Here is a 17,008-nt window from a genome sequence, read left to right on the forward strand (position 1 = left end):
ATGTGTTAGTGATCAAATATGTCTGTTATTTTATAAATGTTTAATGATTGATTACTTGTAAGCCACAAGTGGAGTGCAATGTTAGCTTTATTGTTCCCATTTCTTGTTGACTTGAACGCAACCCTCAGCAGTGATGAATGCGAACACACACTCACACACACACACACACACACACACACACACAAGAGGAAGGTTGTGGTATTTATCACTGCAATCAAGTGATTCATGTTAGCGTAAACAAACACATTTGCACAACAGCAGGATGCTGGTTCTTACCGTGCCGTGAATGCATCATTTATTTCTCCTTGTGAGAAGTGAAAGTGATGTCATCTTTCAAGCAGCGTGGATTGTTTTTGCCCACGGCCGAGACTCGCATGAATGAAGAATGTTAGCATTGTGTTACGCCGCCTAAACGAGCATTTCACGTATCTTTTGTTTTTGTCGAATGGCCTCGTTTTCATCCTTGGAGCTCCGGGAGACTTAAGACAATATATCAAGGCTCGATGGAGGTGCAGTTCTACTACGTCACCACCAGGTAGCGCCTGTTGTCAGTTGCTGACTGACTGCACCTTTTCATCTTTTCCATGGAAGAATAGCAATATGGCGTCAGTGGCAATGCACACTGTCAATAATCAATAATGACGTCCTTGTAGAGGTTCATGAAATTAATTCCCGCATGAGAGGCCTGATAGCTGAGTCCATTTCCAGCTGTGCGCAATTTCACAGGAAGGGGCGGGGCTTGCACGGCCATTTTTTATCAGTTAATTTGTCTTTGCTTGGCAATTTCATGCGTGGCTTGAGATGAATCCGCGTGGAGGAGAGCATCCGCCGCTGACTTGCCGAAGGACCTCCAGACTTGACATTCAACACATCACGCCGCGTTCAATGACGCTAAGTTTTCACTTTCAACTGACTTGATTACAATTACACTGATAACATCAATCTCGTTAATTCCTTAACGGTGTCTACAGTGACTTATGTGTTCATTTGTCGATCATTTAGGGATAAATTGAAGGCAGGGAACACGAGGACCTCCTGCAGTTCACAGTATTAACTTTCATGTGTTGTCAAACAGTGCCCTCTGGTGGATGCTTGGAGAAATACGAAACACTGCTGCCCGTGAAGGTTGATTTTTTTAAGGTAATCTATTTGCGTTATTTTTTCATCCTTAAAACGATTACTTCCGCTTCTGAATTTATATTTTCATATCACAGTAGCATTATTTGAGGTGAACATAAGTTAAAAAAAACAAGTATCGGGGGGAAAAGACATTTATTTCTGAGATCTCAGTAAAATAATTGTGTTTTTGGCAGTGTTTGCGATAAATTTTAAATATTCTATTTTTCAAATGTAAAAACTGTCACTAAGTTAAAATTAAAAGGTGTTAATTTAGCTATAATTTCGGTGTGTGCTCCGACTAACACCACCGTTGACGGCAGGGAACACTAGGACCTCCTGATTTACTCTGTTAGCTTCCATGTGCTGTCAAACAACGCCCTCCGGTGGACAATTGGAGAAATACAAAAAAGCGGCTGCCCATGAAGGTTGAATTTTTTTTCTATTTACGTTATTGTTGTACCTTGAAATTTTGCTTTCACTTTTGCATTTATATTGTAGCATTTTTGGTGTGAACGTAAACAAGTAAAAAAGACAAGTGTAGGGGGAAAAGCCACCATTTATTGATGAAATGTCAGTAAAATAATAATTTAAAAAGATAAACCACAGACATCAGTTGTGTATTTGGCAGTGACAGTGATGTCAAATGTTAAATAACTTCCTATTATTTTTCAAATTAAAAAAATGCAACTCAGTTGAAATGAAAATGGTTAAAACTCAAATAACTTCTGTATAAATTCGGGTACAAGTTAACAGGGTTAGCTTTCAAGTGCTGTCAAAAAAGCGCCCTCCTGTGGACGATTGGAAAAATACAAAAAAAGGTTAACAATGAAGCTTTAATTTTTGTACCTTAAAAAGATTACTTCCACTTCTGCTTTTATATTTTCCTATCATAGTTTATCACAATGAAAATGTTTAAAACTGAAACTCTACGGTTTTCTCCTTCACAATCAAGTTAATTATGGAACACATTAACAGGAAGTAACCTCAACTTTAAAACATCAATGCCAACATTCCACAAAGTCTTTCCGCTAGTATAAAAAATACTACAATTTCCACCACAATACCTGCCAGTGTTTGAAGACAAGGACGGCTTGGGAACAATACCTTTAACAAATCAATAAATTAAGCTCCTTCACTTAGCTAGAAAAGTCAACATTCATATTGTAATACATATTTGGAAGCTGACCCTGATATGCTGCATAATAAATAATAAAAAATTAATATTATACACCCTTCAAATCATTGCTTTTATAGTATTACCCATGGATTTTTTTTTTTACCACAAAAATGCTGAAATTATTGGAAACATTCCCCTGAAGCAAAACAAAAAAAGCATAAAATAAAAACCCTTAATCATCATACAAACAAAATAGCTCAATTTGTCCCCCACGAAGGCCTCAAAGCAACGCCACCGCGTACTCCAGTGTGAATCTGGACCGCCACAAATGGATTTGGCGCTACCTGTTTGCCCCATAACGTGCCTGGTCTGCCTGAGAATAAGACGACAGATAGATTGCAGTCCTGTGGGAAGCACTGGACCCTACTGATGCTATGTGCTCACTTCCTGTGCGGGTACGAACACTACCGAGCCAAACGTACATCATAAAAATAGATCAGCTTCTTTTTGGACATGGAAAAGGTCCGCTAAGATGGCGTCCATCGAGTCCTTCAGTTCTAACTGCATCTCGAGAGCAGACATTAACCAAGAGCATATGTGTGTGTGTGCGCGCGTCACACCCCGCAGTCGTTGCTCCTGTCCTGGACTCTGCGTTTGACGATGAGGACGGTGGACAGCGAGGCCACGGCGACGTGGAACACGACCTGCCAGGCGTTCCTCAGGCCCAGCAGGAAGACGTTGCATAAGACGATGGCGCTCAGCAGAAGGATGGACTTGACTGTCTTTAGGCGGGAATGGAAGAGGTACAGGTGACACTGGGGGGGGGGGGGGGCAAAGATAAGTTGAAAGGTCATGTCAGGTCAAGTTGGTCACCATCCTGGACTCACTTGGAAGATGGCGCAGAGGAACGCCAGGAGGAAGGCCACCACGTTCCACAGGCTGTCATAATCATCCTGCATGAGGTCAAACATCATCAACGTTCATGACCGTGATAACCTCGCAGGGTACTGGCTAATACCTGGAACGTGTTTTCCATTAGGTGCACGCCGCGGATGACGTTCAAGGACGCACACATGATATTGAGGACCAGAGAGAGGATGCCGGGTGCTGTCACCGGCTCCAGCTTCACGTTCTGGCCTAGTCGACACGAGACAAAAGCGATGCAAACATGTGACGTATTCTGCTGTGTGTGTGTGTGTCGGTACCAGAACCGGGCCCTTGCGCCACATGCCCATTTGCAGAACCGTTGGTGAGCGCCACTTCCTCCGGGGTGAGAATCTGTGGTGGGCGGAGCCTCAAGTCCTCCTGAACCTCGGCCAAAGTCACCTCCAGGGCCGGACCGCCCTTCTGGTCGTACTGCTGCTTCAGCTTCTGGATGGTACCGTCTGTGGCAGCAAAACACAAAGCTCACTCCCGTGCCCCACAAATACTTTTACTGCGTTAGATTCCACATAATACACGGTTCAACTCAACAAGTATAAAAGAATCAAACGAGGACTTTCAGCTTTTTCCTTCCTGACGAATACCGATGCTTACTAGTGGAAAATATCGAAACTGTAATCCAATCTCATGAAAAGGATGATTTACGTGAAGGACGTCCAACTCACCAAAGTGTAAAAAAGGATAGGGTCTGTCCGCCAGGGACACCACCGTGTGCTCGTAGCACGCCGTGAACTCCCAGCGAAGGTCTTCCAGGAAGCAGAATGCCGTGGTGACGGGGATGCTGCAGCGACACACGCTCATGTAGGACACGCCCTCTGAGGACACCAAGCTGGACGGGTGAGAGACGGGACAAAAAGCTGCGTTTAGTCCACCGGGAAACGGATGCATGGACTCCAAATGGTCCTACTAGATGTTGAGCTCCTGGCCCTTGATGGTGGCTCTCTCTGGGAAGAAGGCCAGCATCTTGCTGATGCTCCTCAGCTGCTGCTTCCTCTCTTGGAGCTCACGATTGTGCTCAAAGTCCGTGGACGCTGACAGAGGGAGTCCGTCCCTGACCCGAACCACCAAGGCGAACAGGATCAGAGACATCATCCATCCACGACTCTTTGCCTGCAGAAGCAGTGAAAAGATACAAACTTGTCAACAACAAAAAAAATGACATGTTTTGAATTGAAATATATATGCACATTATTTAATCATATTACAGAAATACCACACAAAGAAAAAAGATTTTAAACAGCAATTATCGCCACAAATAACAGCTTCTTATCTTAGTTATTACAATACAAAGCACCAGTCAATATCCCAAAAATGCAATGACTGAGTCCAAGTGATGCGTTATGTTGGTTTAATGTTATTTTTCCTACCTAATCTCCGAGAAAGTTGTGACGTTTCCAAGTTGCACCTTACCTGCTGATCATTCTAAAGACATCCATTGTGCACCTTTCTTCTTCTTAGCCACTCTGGCTTTAGCTGACTACGCCATCACTTCAAAGTCCAGTGATCACCAGCATCATACATTTCGTGCATCATATTACATTCTTTGGGACTAAGTCGATAGAAACAACACTTAAATCTTAATGTCTTATAAACATATGTTATGGATATCAGTGGACAGCTAGTATGCTAGCTAGCCAACATGAAGTCCTATCACCACAAACCACAACAACAAAGTACGGAACGCCAGGAGGGACAAAACAGTGTCTTTATCCGACTGTGGCTAGCGTCACGTTGCTAAAAGAGTTAGCACAAAGCTAGCTGCCCTGACTGCCCGCGGTGACTCGATGTGAACTCAACACTTCATGTAAAGGTTGGTGATGAGATTATCGTATTTAAATCGCCAAAATAGTGTTTATGAGAGTAGGACTTTCACTGTAAACGACGTCATGTCGTGTCGGTACGAACACAATCAGGCTAGCTAGTTCGCGCGTAAGCTAGTTAGCATAACTTATGAATGCACGCTAGCTTTGAATGCGACGTACATTGATTTAGTCGACACTGATGAGATGTCGCTAATAATTTTCAATTTTGGCCAAAAGTCCAATTAACGTTACAAGGATGCTACAGCTGTGTTTATGAAATGATGGTTTAATCATCCATCTTAAAACGACAGCTTGTTGATTTGTGAGATTTTTGGGTCATTATTACAATTATCGAACATATTTGTTACATTAAAAGGATTTTAGCATTGATGATGTGTTTTTTCCGAACATAAAAATGTCTATAATTAGAAGATTGTGTCTTTTAGCTATTAATATATTGTGTTTAGAAGACAAACACTCGGTCCACAATGTACAATATGCATCATATCTAGTAGGCTTAACCTCTGTAGTCATGTTTACATCCTCCAAGCGAGCATTGATGTGCGATACCACTGATTTAGTGTCCGATCCCATACCGGCTCCTCTTCAGGCTGGTATCGGCAACACCGATCCGATACACATATTTATTAATTCACTCATTCATTCATTTTCTACCACTTATCCTCATGATGGTCGCGAGCATGCTGGAGCCTATCCCAGCTCCTATCAGGCCTGCGCGCCAACCACTCACCCACCGTGCAGCCCCAATACAGACTGTGTGTAAATTCATCTTATGTGTCTGGTAAATTTTTAAAAGTAGCCTATTTCATAAAGAAAACAATACATTGAATTAATGTATTGATAGTCATTAATTAATAATGTGCATAATTTAGTAATTTAAGTAAATGAATGTATTTATTTTATTATTATTTAGCAGGGTCATTTGCAGCATTGCCAAGCTAATATACAACAGAAAAAAACAGGACAAAATCATATCAGATATTTGAAATGGTCTATTAAACAATCCAAAAAAGACGTAAAATAAGAAAACCATGAAAATAAAAGCTTCATAATTAAGAACTCTTGCTTGGTGACACCCCAACAAATGACCATAAAATATACTTAATGAAGGACATGATGTGGAATGCACCATCCCTCCTCCAAGCATGTGACCTAACAAGTTTGAATACGTTTCCTCTCTCTCGCTCTCTTTCGTTCTCTCCATCACTCCTCCCTTCAGTCTTGCTCTTGGTCACACCGGCGGCCTCATGCTGAGATATTTACCTACCTGAGTCTTTTTGTGTCTTCTCTCGTCGCTTTAGGTCACCTGGACTTTGAGAATGGGGGTGAAGGACCGCCCCCAGTGTTACTTTGATGTGGAGCTCAATCGGGAGCCAGGTAGGTTCTTGGAGTTCTTTCAGCTGAACTTAACTTAGCTTACCATCCATCATCATCATCATCATCCTCGTTCTCATCATCACAATGGCCTTGTCGTGTCTTTCGTGTTTCCTTGACGTTTTCAATAAAGTAGGACATCTCCTACTGCTTTGACGTCTAGTTTGGTAAGCTGAAAAAGTCCTTGTTGTGTTTGTCATCGGTGCCAGCGCCAAGTCATCACCTCAGGATAAAATGTCTAATCAAGGGTGCTAAGCGCCTGCTATTGTCATTATGCCGACATTACCACAGCGTTTTTAATAGGCCGATTAAAAGTGGCAAACTGACGCCACAAACAGCCCTGGCAGGAAAAACTCATCCTTCTCTTTTTCTTCTTTTGCAGTCGGGCGTATTGTCTTTCAACTTTTTTCGGACGTTTGTCCCAAGACCAGCAAGAACTTCCTCTGTTTGTGCACTGGTCAGTACGACCCGATACAAGTTACATTTCACATACACGTCATCACTTTGTCAGCTAATTATGTCACACATTATAATGGGAGCTCAAACGCAAATCAATAACTGTTATTATGTTAAACATCTGGCTCATGGCATTAAAAACAGAATGGTGGATATCTTTTTCTTATGACACAAAGCCCACCAAAAGCCTCAAATAGATTGCAGTCCTTTGGGAAGCACCGTCCAAATCCAAATCTGACTTGGGAGTGCATGTTAGTCTCGCTACACTTCATGGGAAAATTCAATTTCCTGTTCTATGGTTACCAACACATATATCCTCATTGCCATCAGTGGTACCCTCCTACGGTGGCATCAGTAACACAGCGGAAGAAAAAGCACCATTCAAAGCTCACGTTCCTAAGACTTCTGTGGACAGCCTTTGCTATATTAAACCCGACCCTGGAACAATACCGAGGCCGGAGAGGTAAATACCAAAAGATTAGCAACCTAAGACGGCCCTTTGAACAGCTGTCCTTCTGTCCCTCTGTCCCTCATGCGCAGTGCCGGGCTCAAGTTCAGTCTGCCTCCTGACATAAAAGGCGGTGATGTGCAGTGGAGCACTTCCTAGCACTACGCTGTACACTAAATATATCCACCCATACGTCCGCTAATTAACACGTGTGTCATGACTGCAGGTGAAAAGGGAATGGGCAAAGTGGCAGGGAAAAAGCTGTGCTACAAAGGCTCCACCTTTCACAGAGTTGTAAAGAACTTTATGATCCAGGGAGGCGACTTCACTGAAGGTAATGGCGGCCAACACCGCGACATTGACTCTACTCCAAGCAGCCTCAAAAATGTAATTTAGCCGAAAAAACAATCCACTTTCATTTCCACAGGAACCGGAAGAGGCGGGGAGTCCATATATGGCGGCTACTTTGAAGGTACCTCATCAATGTTGATCTTTCTGCATGACCATTTGTTTGCATGCACGCGTGTCTTACAGTGATAATGTTTCTAAGTCATCTGATATCAACATAAAAAGCCTTTTGTGATTCATTGTATGGGCGCTACCGGTTAAAAGTGTGAGGAGAGCCTCGTTTGTTAACCCCTCGTTTGTTCTGATAAGTTGTAATTAAAGTGTGTGTCAGGACATCTTTGCCGAGTACATTAACTGTGTAAATCAGTGTGTTGTTGCGTCATCACAGACCGTACCATGACTAAGAAACTTTCAAGAAAACAAACTAAAATACAAGTCATTAAGAAGACGTGCTCACATTGTGACTGTAGTATTGTACGTGTGAGAGCACGATACTACCGCCTGTCGCTGTTATTGCTGGTTTACATGATCTCACAACAATGATAACATAATAATGGTAATAATTTATTCACTTTATCTCTTGACTTTAATACCTGATACAACTAAAGATACATTTGTGATGATAACATAAAGAGTTTAATTTAAGAGCTGATATCTAACAACTTCCATGGCCTTCTTGATTTTTCCCAAATCACTTATATTCTTACATAAATACCTATAATATTAGTACTCTATTATTGACAATTTTGTTGTACCTATAGTTGTACCAGGCATTAAAATGAACAAGAAACTGAAGAAACAAAGTGGCCTAATAACGTTTACTATGACTGTACTATATTACTATATGAGTGTAAAGATGATTGTAGGGGTGTTATTTCATGTCTACAGGGCTCTATTAATGTTTAAAAGGTGTACTGAGAAGGTTCTAAGCAGGTTTTCCATGCTCTAACTGCAGAAATATTTCATTTGTAAGGAAGGAATTGTACTTTGTGGAGTGTGAGGCCAATTAACCGTTGTAATGAACCAACGTCACCACGAGATAGAGTGAGAATATCTCTTGTTGCCACCCACGACCATTTGAATCCAACATTAGCTGCCCTTCAACTTGTGACCGGTAGTGTACTTAGTCGCTGACCCGCCAGTTGACTTTTCTGTTTAGTGAGAAGTCAAAGGGCTTTCTTTGCCAGAGAAAAATCAGCATGGAGCGTATAGGCATTCTTTTTTTTTTCTTTGAACACTACAATCTTCTTGCCTAAAATTTTCCAACGTTATTCTTTTATTTATAGAGTGGTCTTTTGCAAAATGAGAAGGTAAGACATGTACACACTGCCCCCACCACCTGACCCTCAAACCATGCTTGCACTCAGTGGATCTGATGGGATGTTTTCCATTGGCACGCCGTCTCCGTTAGCCCCCCCCCCAACTTCAGCCTCCGCCTGCTCACATTTCTTTTTATCTTCCACACTTAAAGCTGCCGTGCCCTTTTACAAGGTTGCCTGCACCACTGCAGCTTTGGGACGACTCCCCTGAGCGCCACAGCGCCAATATTGGATTTAGCGCGGCAACAAGGATACTATATCATCATTTAGACGTGCTCAAGTGAAGGTCAGAGCATTTGGGAAACATTGTTTTCAACCCCTTTGGTAAATCTACTACCCTTTCACAGTTTCAGCGTTGCGATAGAGGTAGCTGCGTCTGGATTGAAAAAAAGACAAATGAAATGAAGTGAGCCGTCCCATAAGTAGGAATGTCACAACGTCTTTCCAGATTAAAGATTGACAAGAAACTCACTTGGGCACGAGGCCTGGGACGGTCATAAACAAATGAATGAATCACACAATACATGAAAATGAACTCCATCATTTTGCCAGCCTCGATAGATTGCCGCCTGAGTGTCTGGTTTCCTCGTATTCCGCCGCCAAGCAGGCAAGAAGAGAACAACGGCATGAATGGAGTGATCCCAGTCATTCCCAGTCATACGGTCTCTTTGTGGAGGGGGGGCGGCTAGCATGCATGTAGTGTAGCCTTGTGAGGAGCAATGCAAGGTCAGGCAGTAGAAATACAAATAGTAGATTGGTATATTCTATTGTAATATGTAGGTTATATTTTTCACAGTAATTTTCTTAAAAGTAACGTTATAAATCTCTTCTCGTTCTTGTAGACCCAATCTCGTGTACCGTCTCATCTGGTCAACTGACTGTTGCGACACCCCTGCCAATAAGTTGTATACTTTTAGTTGAAGTTTTACATTTTAATCACAGATGGATCAAAGCCCAAAAGAGGTTGGAAGCGGTTCAAATGAATAAAAATAATAATAATGTTTTCCGTGAGGCGATCATGAGGTTTGATAGACGATACACCAATATTCCTGCACCTAATATTCAACCCGGCACAGGTTTGCAGGACGCCCTCTTGACCCCCCACCCCTTGTTTGTCTGCTTCCCACAGATGAGAATTTCACTCTCAAACACGACCGGGCCTTCCTGTTGTCCATGGCCAATCGCGGGAAGGACACCAACGGTTCTCAGTTCTTCATGTGAGCAACGTTCTCCACCACAAGCTAGTCATATCTTCATCATAAACGCCTCGATTGTCATGTGACTGCTGCTTCTGAATCGGGATGGGCATCCTCATTGATTGATATATAAACACAAAAATAATGACAACTTTGTGAAAAAGAAGAATGAATACTTTGTTAGTGTCTCCAATCGGTAGTTGAATGCCCATCCGTCATTCTGAATAAGCATCACTTGTGTGTTTGGGCACCCACCCCCCCATGATGTGTACTTTAAACACCACAGTGCAGAGAAACATCCATTTTTCCTACAAATGTGTTACCTTTCTTCTCTTGCCGTTTTTTTTTGTGTAAAATTTACAGAAACTCTAGCAGCCTGCTCTTCCAAGGTAATGTGTCTCCAAGGCTGTGCTTCTATTCCTCTCTCTTCTCTCTCTCTCTCCCTCTCGCCCCCCCCCCCCCCCCCACCTTATTATTTCCTTGCAAGCATTTGACACAGTGCAGTGTTTATTTCAGATGCCTTTAAAACACAGATAATTTGGCTTTGCTGCTTCACTTAAAGTCATCCGAGAGTAGGAAGTCACAGGAGGAGCTACTGTGGATCTCCGCACATTCACGGCTCCACAAATACTTTGTTTTCTTTTTTTGTTTGTTTTTGCAGAAAACACAGTGGGTAATCATTTCATGATAATACACTTTTTGGTGATGGCTGTTTGCCTATGGAGGCATACACTAGCTTCAGCAGTTATGGATTATGGTCCTTTATGATTGATTAGGGGTGTGTCGCTAGAGAGTGTAAGGCATATTAAGGGCTTGAACCTGGATGGGTGAACCTGAAGCGGGCATGGTTCTGGACCTGAATGTAATCTATTTATTACACTCACTTTTATTGCAACTGTTGATCAAAAATGGGGTTTTTTTCCTAAATACTTTCACTATTCTTGGTAGATTTTTCCATTTTTGCTGTTTTGTTTCTTAGTTTTCGGGCCGCATCTTGGACACCCATGATATAAATCGTTTAAGCAGCCAAATATCTTCAAAGCAAAGGGTTTTTAATCTTTTTTTTAATCCTTTCCCATCGTAAAGTAACACCAGCCTTGGTGAAGATCAGCGTTTGTCCTCATTCTGGTCCTCCTTTTTCTCCCATTTCATGGTCCTCATCTCTGCTGTGGATGGATCCTCCCGGTTTGGTTTTGCTCAAGCAGCACTACCAAGATGGCACCTCACCTTGACGGGTACCCATGTCCTCTCTGGACCAAAGTCACGTTTGCTGGGGGTGTGTGGTGTGAATGAAACGTGATGGATGGTCTCCAACTTTTTCCCGCAGAGTGCATGTGGTCTTCGGTCTCGTCATCTCCGGTTTTGAGGTGATCAAGAAGATCGAGGGGCTGAAGACAGACTCGGCGAGCCGACCGTACGCCGACGTGAGAGTGGTGGACTGCGGCCAGCTGATCACCAAGTCGGCTAATGACGGTAAGTCCTGCCAGCAAAAGCTTCATCTCAAGGTCAGATTTGAAATATAAAAAATGTCTTCAGTACTCGAAGGCAAGAGGAAAAGGACGTCCCATTCTGCTGACTCCTCCCTCAATTCCGAGGACGCCTCATCGCAGAGATCCTCCTCGGTGGAATCTGACAGTGACTGTGAAAAGCCCAGGCGTGCCAAGCACAAGAGACATGTCAAAAGTAAACGGTCCAAAAAGAAGAGGAGGCTGTCCAAGAGAGAGAAGAATGTTGATGACGTGGAATCGTCCAAACAAAGGTAACATGACCGTGACATGCTGTGACCAACGCCACTCTTGGCTTTAAATGCATATTTTGTGTGGCGGTTCAAGCTCCCACGAGCCTTCGGACGTGGAACAACATGGAACCGACATGGAAGAGGCTGACGTGGACGGAGAGAAGGACAACGGCGGGAAGAGGGAGAAGCCGGTGGTTCGACCAGAGGAGATCCCACCTGTGCCCGAGAACCGCTTCCTGCTGCGACGGGACATGCCAGCCCAGGAGAGCCAAGCTGAGATGTCAGTTGAAGCTCGGGTTTGCAGTGTTTGGGCTTTACTTCAAGTCGGTTACAGTCGAGACTCGTGTCACATTCAGGGCTTCGCATCGTGTCAGAAATGACAGACGTGTTTTAGCACTACACGTACTGTACCTACCAGGTTGCTACAGTATCCTTGAACATGTTCAGGGATTCGACACTGACTTAAGTCTTAACTTCTATATTTCGTTTCGATGCATCGTTGGAATAAAGCTTGTTCGTAACCCGAAGACCACCAATATCGAAGTTGCGTAGCTCGCATGTGACTTGAATGCCTTTTTTTTCCGCCTCCAGAGTCGAGCAACAAGAAGCATCAGTTCCTGCTGAACAGAAGCCAGCAGTCTCCAAGTCTGGACGCAAGATCAGAGGCAGAGGAACAATCGTATGTTGATTCGTCTCTTGTCCGTGTTCCTAAACGCCCCAGGTGCCGTTCCATGTCATCGTGAGGTCTTTTCGCTGTCTCCACAGAGGTACCACACTCCCACCAGGTCGAAATCTCGCTCCGCTTCAGTGGGAGAGCGCGGCAGCAGTGAAACTCCTCCCCACTGGAAGGAGGAGATGATGCGGACGAAATCCTACCAGCCCCCCAGTGTGGAGCGGTGGAGCAAAGGGGACCGGTAAGACTCCATAGTTCCCTTTTTTGTCTACTCAACGCACTGACAGTTCCTCACACAGATGGGACGACAGAAGTGACTCCGTGTGGTCCAGGTCTTCTGAGCACTCGTCAGACCGCAGCTCTGAGAGGTCCAACCCACCGCGCCAACGTAAGAAGGAGAGGAAAAAAGGCAAACACAAGAAGAAGGCCAAAAAACATAAACATGGCAAAAAGAAGAGTTCCAAGAGCAAACCTGCGGAGGCTGGAACATCCGAGGGGGAAAGGTGGCCATCTTCAAGAAGGTCCAAATTCAGAACATCTCGCTCTCCATCCCGTTCCTCGTCAAGTCAGCGTTACGCCAGGCAGCGGTCCTCTGTGTCCCGGTCCTACTCCAGATCCCGCTTGTCCAGTCGATCCAGATCCCGGGCGAGGTCTTATTCAAGATCCAGGTCTTATTCAAGATCCAGGAGCCCGTCTCCATCTAGAAGTCGTTCTCAGACTCGATCCAGATCACGGTCCTATTCACGAACCAGGTCCAGATCAAGGTCCAGACACAGGTCCAGGTCATGTAGTCCAAACAGGAGAAGGAGTTTATCCAGATCTCCAAGAAAGCGGAAATCCAGCAAGTCCAAATCCGACACCACGTTGGGAAAGCTTCCTGAGGGCAAAGTCACATCATCGTCCAGACCACCCACTGTCCTGGCTCCAGAAAGTGTCCCCGTCATCCCCATGAGCGACAGTCCTCCCCCCTCTCGCTGGAAGCCCGGTCTGAAGCCCTGGAAGCCCTCCTACATCCCTCCCCGTGAAAGCAAAGACCAAATATCTTCACAGAGCACTTCCTCCATGGGACAGACGGTCGACGCCAAAGCTCCGGCTTCAGTTCTGGAAAAGCATCTGGCGGGGGACGCAGACGCAGACAAAGCACACAAACCCACGCGGCGTTCACCCAGCCGCTCCTCCAGGAGCCAGAAGTCCCGCAGCCGTTCATACAGTCGCTCAAGGAGCAGGACTTCCAGCAAGTCCAGGTCCCACCATAGCAGGTCTTCCTCGAACAGCGGATCAAACTCTGGGCGCTCTCACGAGACCAGGAGCAGCAAGAACAAACAGTCCATTGACAAGGAGTGGAAAAAGTATTACAATTCTTTGAAGAGGATAAAGAATATCGACCAATACATTTCATTTGATCAAGAGAAGCAGCCAAGTCCTGTGACGGCCGTCTCCAAGGGAAGTCTGCAGGAACATCCGAAGAACTGCAGCTCAGCGCTGGTGGACAGCTTTCATAACAAGTCTGGATGGGACAGCGATAGCGATAAAGTCAGTAGTTTGTCCAAAAACCAGAACCAAGCATCCAGCGGGATCCCCGACAAGAAGACTTCAGGCCTGACTGGTTGGAATTCCGATAGTGACCCTGAAACCCTAACCGCCCGGGCACTGGCGCTGTCCGAGAAAGAGGAAGGCGAGGCCAGTTCTGAGTCTGAATGGGAAACTTTCAGAAAGACCTCTGAGGCGGTGGCCGAGGCGCCGCTTCCTGTTGCCTCGGAGCGGTCAGAAGCCATTCCACGGAAAGCTGCTGAGCCCGAGAAGCACAAGAACAAGAGGAAGTCCAAGCGGAAGCACAAACATAAGACCAGGGAGACCAAGACGGGCGGCCACCATGTGAAGGACAAGAGCAAGAGATCCAAGAAGAAGCGGCAGAAGCTCAAAGAGACTTTTCACTGGCAGCCGCCTTTGGAGTTTGGAGAAGAGGAGGATGAAGATGAATCAAAGCGAGAGAGACGCAGCCCTGCCAGAGCTGCCAACGAAGACGCCAACGTGAACTTCAGGAGCGTCAAAGAGGAGCATGTGACCTCTCTAAACAAGAATCCAAACAGAGAAGAAAGCAGGGGGCAGCTGAGGGCCAAAGAACATAACAGGAACTCCAAACTACATGAACCTGTTCAGGAGGTGCCCAAAAGGAATAGCTCCAGCACAGCCGGCGCCAAAGAGCCCAACTCTATGGAGGATATGGACATTTGTACTCCTGAACAGGAAGCCGTCATTGAAGCTTCAGCCACACCTAAATCCGCCAGTAAACCCCCTGAAGTCACCCTAAAAACTACCTCTCATTTGCCCACCAAAGCTAATAAAGATGGCCTCCATCAGCTGCAAAGCCGAGAGCAATCCACCGTTGCCATGACAACATCTGATGGGATCAAAGCTGAAGCGGAGCCGTCCAAGCCCCCCGGCGCCGTCGTTAACTTCAAGTGGAGGCCCCTGAAAGGAATGTCTTCTCTGCAGAACGTCAGCACGACGCTTCTTGCGGCCAAAAACGTGCAAGTGCCACAGAACCCAGCGTCCAACGCGCAGGGAGTGAGGATGGAGATCAAGAGCACCAGCCGGGTCAGACCCGGTTCGCTCTTCGACGAGGTCCGCAAGACGGTTCGGCTCAACCAGAGGCCGAGGAACCAGGAGAGCTCCAGCGAGGAAAGCTCCCCTTCAGCGGGCGTAACCAGGGATAAATCCCCCAGGAAGTCCCGGTCGGTCACCCGGCGGTCCCGCTCCGCTTCCAGCCAGCGCTCACGCACCAGAGACTGGTCGCACTCCTACAGCAGGTCCAGGAGTCGGTCGCGAAGCTCCAGCTACCGGTCCAGGTCAGCATGAAAGCCGTCTGATGAGAAACATATGAAATAAATAAATCTCACAGCAGGCTTCGCTCTTCGCTTTCAGGGATCGCAGCAGAAGTCGGAGGAGGCGCGGCAGGGGGCGCTCACGCAGCAGCACGTACAGAAGCTACCGAAGTCACAGGTACACCACACACTTTACCATCCCTTATCATCTTCATGGGATTGCACGAAGAGCTTGTGTGCTTCTTCTTCTTCTTACCAGTCGGACGTACAGTCGAAGTCGCTCCAGGAGTCGCTCCTATAATCATCGCAGCAGAAGATCCAGGTAGGCCTGCCTTCTTCTATCACATGTCGATCTTTGGAACAGTGCCTCTTTCATCTCAACGTGGGTCTAAAGAGGACGTGGCCCCCACCAAAATGGTTCCAGCAGCACCGGCTGCTCGTTGAGAAGAACGATAAGTGCTGGCGTGTTAGTCTTCAAGTGTCCAGTAAGACCAGGAAAAGATGCTACATTTGTGGCTAGTTGCTTTCTTGGAAAATTCTAGAGCAACAAATACAGCTAGGCTGATTCCTCATGTTACGTCTTCTTATTCTATGGCAACCCAGATGTGTTTGAGGTGTGTTGAGAAGCACAGTTGCGATTATTTACAGACACTTCCATTGGAAGGGAGCGCCAAATCTATTTGAGTCGTGCCGTGAATAAATGAATGTATAGGAAACCCTGAACAGTACACGATATCGCTTGTTTGCCGCCATCATCGGGATTGCTAATATAATCCCACGGTTGGATGTTGCTGCAGGTCCGACTCCTCAGACAGCTATTCCAGTCGTAGTCGCAGTGCAAGCAAGAGACGCGGCCGCGGCCGGAGCGACAGCTACAGGAGCTGGGACCGCAGATCTCGGTAAAGTTGCATGTTGAACTCCGAAGGCTGATATGGCACGGTTGAACATGTCTTTACACCAGCCAACTTTCTACATTACACCGTCCACCATCTTGTCACCATGTGCAGGTCCTCACGCTCCTCCACTCGCAGCTCTTCCCGCCACAGAAGTCGCAGTCGCAGCAGTCGCTACAGCTGAGACAAGGTGTTGTCGTCACTTGGACTCTCCCTCTCTGTTGCAGGCCAGTTCTCCCAGCTCCACAAGAGGAAAGCAGGCTACCATCAATCTATAATGCATGTTATACATTATACATAATACATTATACATCCTGGCAAATGAATGTACTGTAGAAGAATGTATTGTACATAGATGACCAGATGGATAAAGACTGCTCCAAACACATTTGCTGTGTTACAATTAGGATAGGACGCTCATAATGTAAATAACGTGTTTTTTTTTTCAATCATATCTGTATTTCTGTCTTTGCTCTGGTTGACCAAACTGGACTGTAATCTTGTAAGGTTAAGAGCAACAACACACTGTTATGTTTTTGTTACTATGGGTATTTTTTAAATAGTTTTGTGTTAGATTACTGTGCCATGAACATTTAAACTGTACTCATTTCTTGGGCTGTAAGTGATGATGAATAAAAACCACAACTCATCCGAAAAAGATAACATTCCCACTTGTGGGAGATGTGAAATGCTGCCCTCTAGTGGTTGCATTCCCAACAACGTCATGAACCCATCAA

The 17,008-nt window shown here is 45.4% G+C and overlaps 2 protein-coding genes across 6 annotated transcripts; one reads left to right on the forward strand and one right to left on the reverse strand.

Annotated features, from left to right (window-relative positions):
* Window positions 1–1,859: 1,859 nt before the first annotated feature.
* sec22c (SEC22 homolog C, vesicle trafficking protein) lies at window positions 1,860–5,011 on the reverse strand. Its single transcript, XM_058060343.2, has 7 exons — window positions 4,589–5,011; window positions 4,086–4,288; window positions 3,844–4,007; window positions 3,442–3,621; window positions 3,255–3,373; window positions 3,124–3,189; window positions 1,860–3,051 (listed from the first exon to the last, which is right to left on the reverse strand). The coding sequence occupies exons 2-7, from the start codon at window positions 4,268–4,270 to the stop codon at window positions 2,851–2,853; spliced, it is 915 nt and encodes a 304-aa protein (XP_057916326.2). The 5' UTR covers window positions 4,271–4,288; window positions 4,589–5,011; the 3' UTR covers window positions 1,860–2,850.
* On the forward strand, window positions 3,044–16,999 carry nktr (natural killer cell triggering receptor). 5 transcript variants are annotated; one of them, XM_058060324.2, is made up of 18 exons: window positions 3,044–3,198; window positions 3,276–3,614; window positions 6,303–6,378; window positions 6,758–6,832; window positions 7,506–7,613; window positions 7,707–7,751; window positions 10,076–10,163; window positions 11,348–11,377; window positions 11,470–11,615; window positions 11,679–11,901; window positions 11,975–12,160; window positions 12,472–12,559; window positions 12,646–12,794; window positions 12,853–15,402; window positions 15,479–15,556; window positions 15,638–15,700; window positions 16,176–16,277; window positions 16,386–16,998. In XM_058060324.2, exons 2-18 carry the CDS (start codon window positions 3,612–3,614, stop codon window positions 16,453–16,455), a joined length of 4,080 nt encoding a protein of 1,359 aa, XP_057916307.2. In that variant the 5' UTR covers window positions 3,044–3,198; window positions 3,276–3,611; the 3' UTR covers window positions 16,456–16,998. The 5 variants fall into 5 exon arrangements, with proteins under 5 accessions (XP_057916307.2, XP_078648627.1, XP_078648629.1 ...); XM_078792501.1 differs by lacking the exons at window positions 3,044–3,198; window positions 3,276–3,614 and adding an exon at window positions 4,506–4,988 and having other exon boundaries at window positions 12,841–15,402; window positions 16,386–16,999; XM_078792503.1 differs by lacking the exons at window positions 3,044–3,198; window positions 3,276–3,614; window positions 7,506–7,613 and adding an exon at window positions 8,914–8,937 and having other exon boundaries at window positions 6,305–6,378; window positions 12,841–15,402.
* Window positions 17,000–17,008: the final 9 nt, after the last annotated feature.

The sequence above is a fragment of the Doryrhamphus excisus genome, linkage group LG7, assembly GCF_037039965.1.
Source record: "Doryrhamphus excisus strain RoL-2023G ecotype Guam linkage group LG7, RoL_Dexc_Guam_v1.1, whole genome shotgun sequence".
NCBI classification, from domain to species: domain Eukaryota; kingdom Metazoa; phylum Chordata; class Actinopteri; order Syngnathiformes; family Syngnathidae; genus Doryrhamphus; species Doryrhamphus excisus.

Excerpts from the sequence above, each read along its gene's own strand:
- nktr (XM_058060324.2), top strand. Across the intron at positions 6,833-7,505 it reads CTTCCTCTGTTTGTGCACTG|GTGAAAAGGGAATGGGCAAA; the intron begins GTCAGTACGACC and ends TCATGACTGCAG. Across the intron at positions 7,614-7,706 it reads GGGAGGCGACTTCACTGAAG|GAACCGGAAGAGGCGGGGAG; the intron begins GTAATGGCGGCC and ends TCATTTCCACAG.
- sec22c (XM_058060343.2), bottom strand. The coding sequence starts at position 4,270 with ATGATGTCTCTGATCCTGTTCGCCTTGGTGGTTCGGGTCAGGGACGGA. Across the intron at positions 3,374-3,441 it reads GGCGCAAGGGCCCGGTTCTG|GCCAGAACGTGAAGCTGGAG; the intron begins GTACCGACACAC and ends CGTGTCGACTAG. Across the intron at positions 3,052-3,123 it reads TCCTCTGCGCCATCTTCCAA|TGTCACCTGTACCTCTTCCA; the intron begins GTGAGTCCAGGA and ends CCCCCCCCCCAG.